The sequence below is a fragment of the Urocampus carinirostris genome, chromosome 6 (assembly GCF_059441175.1).
Source record: "Urocampus carinirostris isolate Australia breed hairy pipefish chromosome 6, RoL_Ucar_1.0, whole genome shotgun sequence".
Lineage (NCBI taxonomy): Eukaryota > Metazoa > Chordata > Actinopteri > Syngnathiformes > Syngnathidae > Urocampus > Urocampus carinirostris.
The window spans coordinates 14,752,537-14,764,674 of NC_142354.1; the positions used below are offsets into that span (position 1 = coordinate 14,752,537).

General features: G+C 38.8%; 1 protein-coding gene across 2 annotated transcripts; it reads right to left on the reverse strand.

The window, feature by feature from the left end:
- Window positions 1-305: 305 nt before the first annotated feature.
- idh3b (isocitrate dehydrogenase (NAD(+)) 3 non-catalytic subunit beta) lies at window positions 306-10,195 on the reverse strand. Of its 2 annotated transcripts, none has more exons than XM_088338016.1 (11): window positions 10,079-10,195; window positions 8,841-9,014; window positions 8,546-8,666; window positions 8,407-8,467; window positions 8,200-8,332; window positions 6,189-6,322; window positions 5,973-6,075; window positions 5,517-5,663; window positions 5,284-5,378; window positions 4,094-4,154; window positions 306-691 (listed from the first exon to the last, which is right to left on the reverse strand). In XM_088338016.1, exons 1-11 carry the CDS (start codon window positions 10,118-10,120, stop codon window positions 614-616), a joined length of 1,149 nt encoding a protein of 382 aa, XP_088194142.1. In that variant the 5' UTR covers window positions 10,121-10,195; the 3' UTR covers window positions 306-613. The 2 variants fall into 2 exon arrangements, with proteins under 2 accessions (XP_088194142.1, XP_088194141.1); XM_088338015.1 differs by lacking the exon at window positions 306-691 and adding an exon at window positions 2,246-3,331.
- Between the last annotated feature and the right edge of the window lie 1,943 nt (window positions 10,196-12,138).

Genomic DNA, 12,138 nt, shown 5'->3' on the forward strand with positions numbered 1-12,138 from the left:
GAGCTTGCAATGATTTTCGTGGCTCACAAAAGCAATATATGTATATTGACTTTAGTTTTTTGAACAAACCAACGTTGTATAGTCTTTTAAAAAATACCGCAAAGTTTTGTCCCCTGACTCTGATAAAAATAAGTTTGACAAATCTGCCTTGTGACATATTGTACTTTTTTCATGTTATTCTTAATCTCTCATGTTTTTATAGCACCATTTCCATTCTGCCTGATAAACACATACACTTGGTTGAGTACTTAAGTGGAACCCCAGAGTTCCTCATGCTTTTAAGGTACATCAAAACTCAAACACAATTTGCCATCTCACCACTTTTATTCTTCAGATCTCACTATGAATGAAGAGGCACTAGAACTTTATATCTGAGGTAATAAATAATCCGAAATGTTAAGACATTAACGCCTGCTGTCCAAAAAAATGGAACAAAGACTGCAAGATGAATCTAAAATCCTCCATGCTTAAAATAAAAATGGACTTTCGATATGAAAGTTGTGCGTTTCAAAATCAGTGATAACTGTGCGAAGTGTGAGCAAGTCCAGTGGAAGGGCCTGCAGGATGTCAATGAATAAGCCGAAGTCAGTCTTTCTAACTGATGTTTGAATGATTAGGCAGCCAGGTTAGCGATGACAGCTTGGGTGAACTCGTCGCTCGTGGCGTAACCCCCCAGGTCTCCCGTGCGCACCTGTTGCAGAAAGAAAAGAGGACAGAGATGTACTGTGTGTGTGCACAGCTGCAGCCACACATGTCTGTGAGGTATTAGAAAGAAGGCATGCTGGAGAGCATTAAAAACACACACAAAATGCTCATTGGTTTGCCATGATTAACGATTTATACCTGGTGAAATAGCAGAGTTTTCAACCTATTTGGATTTTATGGCCCAATTTTAGCTAGTGGAAATAATAATAAACCTTTTAAAAAAATTCATGCAGTCTTCAGCGGATAAGAAAGAATACATCTTATACTGTACACATCAATTCATTGGGAATGAAGTCTGCTACTCTGCCTTATCTCATTGTGAATGGAATCATCCTGATCGTTTAAAGGCTGGGCAAACTTTTGAAATAGCAGGCTGCATTTGTTTAAAAAATTGAGTTTTTCCTTTCCCGCATATTGGTTTAAGATCAGGGGATGGTATTATTGTAACCTGTGCAGTCCTTTGAGAATATAAAAAAAATATTAAAAAAAACAAAGAACAAAACACTAAGAATGAGATCTGATTTTTTTTGTAACTGCGCTAACAATAAATTTAAAAAAATCTAAGGATATGCATTAATTAATAAATACACATGCATACAGCTAAGTCTATGTTTTTCTTCATATTTGTTTATGAAAATACAAATTTGCTTTACTTGCCCAAGATACACTACAAGGAAATTGTTCCCTGATGATCCTGAAGGTTAAGGGATCCATGAACCGCTATAGCGCTTTTCGAGTCAATGAAGACCTCCTAAAGCGCTTTACAATGTGCTTCACACTTACCCATTCTCTCACACACACACACATACACAGTAGGGAGTCAGCCATGCAAGGCGCCTACCTGCTTATTGGGGGAATTAGGGATTCATTGTCTTGCCCAAGGACACTTTGACATATAACACGTCCTACCTCCTGAACTAATGTCTATTTTAAGCATTCATTTCGAGAACCTTATTTTGGGGATTATAAATTGTTCCTGATTATAAGTCCCGCTCGCCCAAAAATGCATAATTAAAACAGAAAAACATATAAGAGTTGCACTCCTGGCCAGAATATGAAAAAAAAAATGCGACTTATAGTCCAGAAAATATGGTAATAAAGACTTTGAAGAGAAAAAAGATAAACTACTATCAGGATAGATAGGCAAAAAATGACTATGTAGTGCTTAGAAAACCGTCCCAAGTTATAATAATAATGCAATGAAAAAGATCAGTGGATCTTAACAATAAAGCAATGAAAATAAGTGCAGCAACATTTGCAAAATCCCAGATAAGTCACAAGGTACTGTATTTTTCAAACATAAATTGCTAAATATTAGAAGTCACACCAGCCAGGAAGCTCATAATTAAGAAGTAAAAACATACAAGTCGCACCGGAGTAGCCACACTATGAAAAAGAAAACAGACTTCTAGTATGCAAAATACGTTATATGCTTTGAAACACTCAAAATGCAACAGAGCTAGCATTTTTAATTTAATGTGACAAATATCTTGATAGATAAAAAAATACATGTTGAAAAAACCTGTTTGAATGTTGATCTTGAGTGCAGTACATATTTATGTTTCCAGAATTTTTCTTTCCTTTTAGTGTACATGCCAAGCGTCACTTGGAGAAAAGTGGCACATAAAAAAAATATTTTACAGTTTTATGTAGTATCATTATATTTTTATCATTTTCCTTTGGCGGGTGGATTTAAAGCATGACAGGCTTTATGTGACCAAGAGGTTTTAGTTTGCCCACCCCTGCTTTACAAGTTTTTATAAAATAATATGAGCAAACCGACTCAATAGCCGTTTTTTTATTTCAAGAAATAAAAAAACAATGTTGACAGTGTTATGTACAACAAACAAAGTCACTTGAAACACAACAGATAAGAACTGCAACGCAAGCAAAGTTTTGGAGGTTTAATAAAAAACAAGTCCAGTTGATGTTCACCATATTATGATGACAATAGAAAATAATTGAATGACTTGCTGCAAATTTAATCAACAGTGAATATTTACTGTATGTCAATAAAGGAAAAAGAATCAAGATTTGGAGTAAAGCAAAGAACTGCTCATAGAGAGTGGTGATCAAATCATGAATTCTTTTAGAAGGTGCATTTTCGAGGTTTCCTTAAATGCAACACTAGTAAGCAGGTGCATGAATCATTCAACCCAGCCCTTTTCTAAAAAAAAAAGTGGCACATTTGTTCCGAAATGTTCAGAATTGAAGAGAAGACAAGATCTGTAAGGCACACTTGAAGCTCAACAGTAGTGTTTCTTTGTACCCATCTGTTGGAGCATGAGCATAACCTTCCAATTTTTAGAGTAAAACCAGAAATGAACCTTAAAATGACATTCTGTTAGAGTACACATGCTTGTGAAATCCATCGTTGCCTTCTTGTAACACATTCATAAGATTAGTTAACCCAGAGCTCTTCTCTTTTTAATCCGTTATCTCAGCAAGACCAGAACGGAATAACCATTTGTTGACATCAAAGTCCACAATAAACAAAAATCTTGACCCCAAATGAATTAAGTCAATATGAAAAACATATCTAAATGGGTCGGTATCCCAGGTTATCCAAAACAGCCTGCACAAAGTCGCCTGTGGTACTGTAACCGCCAAGGTCTCGTGTCCGTACCTGGCACATGCAAAGACACACACACAGGGAGACAAGGTAAAATGAGAAGCTTTGTCCAAAACAGAAGAGGAAGGCCCTGCCTCAGTGAGAGGCTCCTGGTTTGTAACTTTAAAAGCTGAAAAAGCAGGCTGCATTGAATACATCGGATGCGAGAAAATACCAATGAAAGCTATGAAGCTCTTCTCCATGCAAAAGTAAAACAGGATGAGAACTTAGGTCTCATCTAAAGCTTGAATCCCCTTTCCAAAGTCAGCAAGAGCGCAAAGCATTTGAACTGAATGCCACAAGAAACATACCCCAGGAAAAGAAATGGTATGTGCTACTTCCTGTTTAAGCCAAAAAAAAAGCAGAACATCCAAGTTGGTTCCATGTCTTTGTTTAGAAGTATTAGTCAGAAGGATGAATAACTTGACAAACAGTGAGAATCTCAATCAAAAAGTGTTACATCAGCAAAAGAGCCACAAACCCGCACCTTGTGTTACGAAGGCAACAAGAACAGAACAGATTTCAAACTGGCCATCTGGCGAGCAAGTTGCATCATTAGTGACTGTTAGAAACAGTGCCAGCCATTTCGAGAGAAGATAAAGAAATACTATCATTAAGTCCAGTAAGACTAATGTTAACATCAAGAATATTTAACTGTTAGCTCGTTTAGTAAGGATTTGATCCCATGCAGTGGAATTCAGATCATGTTAGCGGTATCTGTTACGTAAACCCATTGCTACATTATGAACCTGAACGAAGCAGCTCATGCACACTCACCTTGCCCTGTTTGATGACTCTTTTGACAGCATCTGACACCATTTGGGAATGATAATCCAGACTGCAATAAAAAACGACCAGTAAAAACAGGATTAAATTGTTACGCATAAAAAGCATAGGGGTACAGAGTAATATCGCGCGCCTGGCCGGGATTTCCTTTTATTCTATGATGAGAATGTTGAAAGTAAGAAAAGGAAACTTTCAAATACAGTCCAAATACTACTCCAAACTCCCTAAAGAGATAAAGGAGTTTATTTGAGTGCAAACGAGAATTTCACATACTTGAACAAGCGAAAAAAGGAGCTGCAATGAAGATTTCAGCCAGAAGATGGCATCAGCGAGTATAATGTTTGAAGGTTGCATACGCAACCTTTAAAAAACTTTATGCCATTTTAGAATTCCAAATTCGCTACTGGATCTTTAACAAACTTCAGACAGGCCTGGACATGTACTGGTTAGAGGAAAGGGACAAGCACTACAGGATTGGCGTCCTAACGAAAGTGTTACTGATAAGAATCTTTTGTTACTTTGATCCCAGCTCTCTTCAGGCTATTCAATACCTCCCCCCAAGTGGTCCTGGGATTTGTGCTCACCCTTCTTGTGATCATTTTGACCTAACAGGGTTAAATTTGGTGTTGAGCCCCAGATCAGAGTATTAATGTTTTTTGTACGTCTTCCATTTTCTAATAACTACTCCTTACAAGCCTATCTACAGGTATAACATTTTGTTTCTAGAGCATGTTTGGCCATAGTGGAGTTTTAAATGTGACTGAGGTTGTGGAGAGGTAATACAGTACTAAGCAAGTGCAAATAAATAAAGTACCTAGTGGAATACAGAAGAGCCTTTGAACTCATTCACTACCATTGACAACTAAAGACATCCAGTGACCGAGTTAATACAAAACGTCGTTAATGGCAGTAGAGTTGAAAAGAAGGTACAGATCTGTGAAAAGACAGAAATGTTTCATGTGTGTGACCAAATACTGATTCCACCATCAGTTACAAAATCAAATCTGTAAAAAAAGAGACGTTCCAGGATCCCCCCTCATTCTGTCTCCCATGATTAAGTTTCATCAATGATGACAATTACATGGGCCTCTCGTGTTTTTAAGAGGGACAAATTGCACAATTGGTGGTTGAAAAAATATTGCCCCTCCCCATCATGTGTCCTTAAAGTGAAGTTGGCTTACTTGAGATGCCGGAGCATGTTAGCTGAACTCAGCAGCATGGCCGTGGGGTTAGCAATGTTCCTGCCAACGGCTTGTGCAAAAGGATGGCGTGCACCCTGTTACAAACATAAAAATCAATTAGGCCGACTTGATACATAATGGAAAACTACTCACCAAAGGACACAGTAAGTAATGGATTTAAATCAACCAAACAATTCTTAATCTAACAAGAAGAATGGAGAGGATAACATTACCGTTTCAAACACTGCGTATTCTGCGCTGTAACTTTCGCCGGGAACAACCCCCGCCCCTCCGACCAGCCCTGCAGCCAGGTTATCAATGATGTTTCCATACAAGTTGGGCATTACCAGGACATCGAACTGGTATGGATTCTGGACCAACTGCAGGGGAGGAAACAAGGGTGACAAAAAACTTAACTTGAAGACATTTTACTGAGAAAAAAGCCATCTAGGACGCGAGCGTGTCCAACTAATTCTACTTGATACACTATTTAAGCACAACATTAGGTCAAATAATATAACTCTTTAAACACCATGCACAGCGCAGGATCCCACTAAAAAACACAAATGGCTAGGCTGTTACAGTAGATTTGCATAAATTATTTTAAATGGAAGCTGTCAGGAGAATAAAGCAACATAAAACAAATCCAAACTATTAGTTTAGTCTGGAGAAAGAAATTGTATATTTACCTGCATGCAACAATTATCAATGATTATGTTGTCATGTTTGATTTTGGGGTACAGCTCTGCCACTTCTGCACAGCTCTGCAGAAATAGCCCATCCCCTAATTTCCTGTAATCGAACACACAAAAATGGAACAAATAACTTTAACATGATCACATTTTTAGCACAAGGATACAATTTCAATTATGTAAACAAGAAAAGTATTTAATGAATTCTCTCACATGATATTAGCCTTGTGAACAGCCGTGACCTTGCTTCGTCCTTTCTTGGTGGCATAATCAAAGGCAAACTTGGCGATGCGCCTCGACTTCTCTCTGGTGATGATTTTCAGACATTCAATCACACCGGTCGCACTCTGCAAAGCAAGAAAATTCTTTGTATGCAGTTTCTGAAATCTGGGGTTAAAGATACAGTAGCTCTCTGGTTACAAACGTATGTCTAGAGCAGTGATTTTCAACCACAGTGCCGCGACACACTAGTGTGAGAGATCGCCAGGTGTGCCGTGAGAAATTATCCAATGTCACTTTTTAAAATTTTACATTTTATAAAACATTTATGAATCTCATCTCATTAGCTGCACCGCTTATCCTCAGTAGGGTCGCGGGGGTGCTGGAGCCCATCCCAGCAATCTTTGGGCAGTGGGCAGGGGACACCCTGAACTGGTTGCCGGCCAATCGCAGGGCACAGAGGGACAGACAACTCGCTCGCTCATTCACACCTAGGGACAATTTGGACCGGCCAATCCACCTGAAATGCATGTCTTTGGAATATGGGAGGAAACTGGAGTGCCCGGAGGAAACCCATTTCTGCAAATATTGTGTCATTGTCAATTGTCTGTGCTGTAAAAACTGGGGGTAATGTAAATTATATCTTTAATTAAACATACTGTTCGGTGTGATTTTAAAACATTTTGGGTTAGTGGTGTGCCGCAAAATTTTTCCAATGTAAAAAACATGCCCTGGCTCAAAAAGGTTGAAAAACACTGGTCTAGAACACAGGTGCCAAACTCACGGCCCGCGGGCCACATCCGGCTTGCAGTATAACTATATCCGGTCTGTGAAATCATTTTATATAAATGTACTATAATGGGCCGGCAGATAACTCTCAAACTACAGGTCCCATAATGCAGCGCTACAGCTCCCTTTTCAGCATCAATCGAGTGAGCTGTAGCCTGACGAGCACAGCAACTTTTAAAAATATCTATTGACAAACAACACGTTAGCCAGTTGAAATACAAGACCGGAAGGTGGATTAACAGCAAGTCAAGATCCGGAGACGTGAAGTCCAGGAACGAGCTTTTATCTATCACGATGTAACGAAAGGCAAAACGGAGAAAAGCAGGGTGACCTTTCTGTTGCTGTGGATTATCGGATGGTAAATCCTCACAATGGCCAAGAAAATATTTGATTCTGAAAACAGCCTTTCAAAACCGATGGGAGGCTGAATATATTTTCACTGACATTGCTGGTCAACCCCTGTGCTAATGCGACCGTAATTAGGGAATATAATGTAAAACGGCACTACAAGACAAAACATCAGGATACAATGAAAAACCTGAACGCAGAGCAAAAGATACAGAAAGTTGAAGGGTTAAAGAAGAATGTAAAAATCCAGCAAATGTTTTTCACCAAACAAGATACCCACGTGAAAAGCACAAATTTGATTTATAATTCCATTTTACTTTTCAAAATTTGAATTTGTGTAGTTCTGACAGGAGACATTTTTATGGAGAGCAAATTATTTTAAGTCATTTAATGTTTAGGTTGTATATTTTGTAATAATGTTCTTGTCTTTTATTAACTCAAATTTATGTTAAAGAAAACTGTCAAGTTTTAGTTTTTTTCAACCACTATTTATCCTATTCCTTAAGGTTTCTTCATTTTCTTCAAGTTGAGGTTTTTGTGTTTTTCCTTGCCTTCATGTAGGTTTTAGATCAGGGGATGGTGTCGTAATAGTCTGTGGTTTGCAATAATCTGTGGTCTGTGCAGCCCTTTTGAGAATCCTTGTGATAAAGGGCTACACAAATGAACATGACTTGAGTATTCGGCCCGCGACCAAAGGTATGGTTTGAGTTTTGGCCCACTGTGCAATAAAGTTAAAGCCCCTGGTCTAGAGTCATGAGTATTGAACATAAAATAGTATAGCAACAAAAAGTTGATTTGTGTGGAGCTGTACCTTATATACTATAAACATCATCCAGTAATCAGGATTTTAGACAATTTAAATTGTTACCTCATGCTCCAATGAACTGTATTCCCCTTCTGTCTGTTCTCGGATAATCACCAGGTCCAGATTGTTGTGGCGTGTGCTATAGCCCGGCAAACTATTTACATGAACAACATTGGCGAACAGGTCCAGTTTACGTCTGACGAAAGAACAACAAATCATTTTTATGAAAATGAAACAACAATCGACTTGATTATTCTGTCGAAAGTGTACCTCAGTTTCATCTCATATGAAGCCAGCTCCCCTTTGAATTCCATAGGTGTGTGGATTTTTCCTGGATTATCATCAACAAACAAGCTGTTTTCTATCATTGATGACATGAATTATAAGAATTGTGAATAAAATAAAATACCTTTGATTGCTACTCTGTTGTTTTTCATAGAGTCCAACACTTGATCCAGTTTTTCTTCACTGGCCATGTTTTGTACTTCACTCAGATGAAACTCATCAAATTCAACAGGGACATCTCCTGCCTGTGATGGAGCAAAATAAGAAAACAAATATGAAAAAAATATGAAACTCATCATATTCAACAGGGACATCTCCTGCCTGTGGTGGAGCAAAATTAGAAAAGAAATATGAAAAAAATAAGTATAAAAACTGCAGATCATATGAATATTTTTTATCATGTAATTAAGGAAATGTACCTTGAACACATCCTTGACAGCAGACATAAGCTCAGGTCCAACACCATCTCCTGGAAGCATTGTGACCTTAAACGTTGCGTCGGCACGAGCGAGTGGTGCTTCAGGACCAGAGCGGACAGCGGATGTGCTCAATGGCCGACAGACCAGCTGCTGCCATTGAGGTCCACTTAGACCCTGCAGGCAGAAAAAAGAACAGTGAGGACAGGACCCCATGCTAAATATCTTAAATATCCAAGTAACGCAGCACTTAATATGTGTTAACAACACAGTGTAAGAGACAGAACGTTTAAATCTGTTTTCACAAGGAGAGATTAGCCAGTTCAAAACTTTTTACAGGCAAACTTACAGCACCTACTGTAATACATGTACAATAACCTTTAAGTTCATAAATGAGTCATCAACAAAGCCCAGAAAATCATTGGCTGCTCTATGCCCAGCCGGGGCACATTGCCAGCTCATGTTACTCCAGCAGAAACAATCATTATTAAGGACTCTTCCCACCCTGGCCAAAACTTCTTTGACCTGGTGCCCTTTGACAGATGCTACAGGTCTCTTAAAATAAAAACCAACAATCATAGAGACAGTTTCCTCCTTAGAGACATTACTGCCCTAAACAAGCACCCAAAACGAAATGGTTGGAAAAACTTGTACAGTATTTATATGTTATTCTTGCCCAATGTTGCTGTGAAATGTCATTGCACATTATCTGATGCATTTATAACCTGGGCTAGTGAACAAACACTACCTTGTAAATAGTACCTATCCCAATCTTCTTTCTAACTTTATTTTTTTCTTTAAGCGCTTTGTTACATTTTTATCGTGGGGTGTCAAGTCGAATCTCGTGACCATTGTACACAGTTCGTTGCAATGAATACAATTACAATAAAATTTGAATAAAGACGATTCTAATACCAAGTCGATACATCGTATTAGCCAAGTTAAATTTACACCCAATGGACGAAAGGTTAAAGTTTGCTTCAATGGTTGAAATTCTACCTTTTAATACTAGTATGTACGATAAAGAACTTGTTTGAATGGCAAGGAAGAAGGAAAAAAGCGTGGTGAAGGGTGTTTGAAGCTAGTAGCAAAGTGTTAGCACAAATCTGTATGGGACAACAACAGGACTGTAGACTACCTTTGTGATAAATATCACAAACTATACGCGTAGTAGCATGTCGTACAATTCGAATTTACTGCTGTCAAAATAACAAAAGTGCTTTAAAGAATAATGTAGTCACCTTGGCCAATGTTACCAAGCCGCTTCTCACGACAGTCGCCATGTTGACAGAAACCAACCTCTAGTTCATTGGATGAATAACGACGGTTACACTGTTGATAGCGCCACCAAGTGGAGTTATATTAGGAAGCATTTGCATTTGGTATACCATAGTATGATTTATTTTCCTTTTCTTGTTTTTTTTTTTTGTTTTAATGTATTATTTTTAACTCAACGCGAACTAAATATTTACAGAAGTAACTGGTTATGATCCTATAGCAAATTTAACATTTTTGACAATGTCCCTTAAAACATTTGCTGCTATTATTATAGTCAAGTAAAGTCATTTTTATTTGAATAGAGGGCTCCGCGCTTTGTGCTAAAAATAGTAACACGGCTTCGTGCCGCCATCTTGGAAGTCTGTCGATTACAAGCGGTGATAGCGAGAGGAGCAAATATTTACTCAGTTTGTCTATTTATTTACTCAACTAGCTTCGTTTGTGTACGGATTTTGTCCATCAACACTATGGAAAACTACGTGGAGAGTTTAGACAAGCAAGCACGCGAGCGGTACGCTGCGAAGTTGCATTTTATTGGAAAATTGGATCCCTACAAAATTAAAAACAAGGACTGGAAGTCTGATCCCGATTTGTTGCCGTGTGTGACTTACATCGAACTTGTTAACTATCTTATTTTCCACCCAAGTCCCTTTTGTGAACTGAAAGATTTTCAAAATTACAAAAGTATGGAAGCCTACGACAGATTTGTGTCTGGTTGGGTTCGGGATGTGTCTGTGCACACAGTATTTAACCTAGCCATACTTGAATGGTGTCGACAGATGTACATGAAGTACACATGTACCATAACCTTTTTAAAATTTATTTCTACATCATAAATAATTCAATTTACCTGTCAGAAAGTGGTCAGAACAAACACGAACACAGTCAAGCTTTGGCAAATTCGACCGGTTGATAGCTGCCAGCCACATTCGTCTTCGCCGTTCACTTTTCTCCTGAGCTTCAATCCCCTGACTGTAAACACACTTCGGAAGTCTAAAGAAGCCCCTCCCACCCTTTTACCCTCGGCTACAACAGCCAACAATAACGCACGTATTCGGCATTACAATGTAGAATCTAACTGGTTCGCTGAACAATAACAATGAAGTGAAAAGCTTTGTGGACTTCCAAAATGGCCGCCAGCAATGCATTGTGGGTAATCTTAGGACCTCGAAGCACTCTATAGCCCTTAATCACAAAGAGTCTCGAAGGGCTTCACAGGTTATTACACAGACTATTTTTTCAGACTATTATTAAACCATCCCCTGATCTGGAACCCACATGAGGGCAAGGAAAAACTCAAAAACCTCAACATGAGGAAAATGAAGAAACCTTGAGAAGGGACCGCACGTGTGGCATCCCCCTTTCAGGATTACCAGACAGCAAGGATGTTGCAATCACAAATGATACAGAGATATTGTCCAAGAAAAGTATGGGTTATTCATATGCTACAGTGTAGAAGTGTGTTTTAAGCTTAGATTTAAACATTTCCACTGAGGTTGCAGAACGAATCTCAGGAGGAAGAGCATTCCACAGCACCGGTGCCCGGAAGGAGAACGCTCTCGAACCAGTGGAACACTTCTTGGCTCTTGGGATCACCAGAAGACCGGCGCTCTCAGAACGAAGGCTTCGGACCGGAGCATAGGGGGAAATCAGATCTGAAAGATACGAGGGAGCAAGTCCATGAATTATTTTGTATAATACTAAGAGTATCTTGAAATCACATCTTAGGCTAACAGGGAGCTAATGCAGGTTAGCCAAAATCGTCTTGATGTGATCTGACTTTTTTGTCCTAGTTAATAGCCTCGCTGCAGCGTTTTGTACCAGCTGAAGACTCTTGATTCTGGACTTCGGGAGACCGGAGAGTAGTGCATTACAGTAATCGAGACGGGAGGTAACAAACGCGTGAATTATAATTTCCGCATCCGACTGAGACAGTATAGGACGAATAGTACTGTACACTACTATATCATTTCATTTTCACTACCAGCTCAGTAGCCTAGATGGTAAGGCGCCCGCTTTGAGA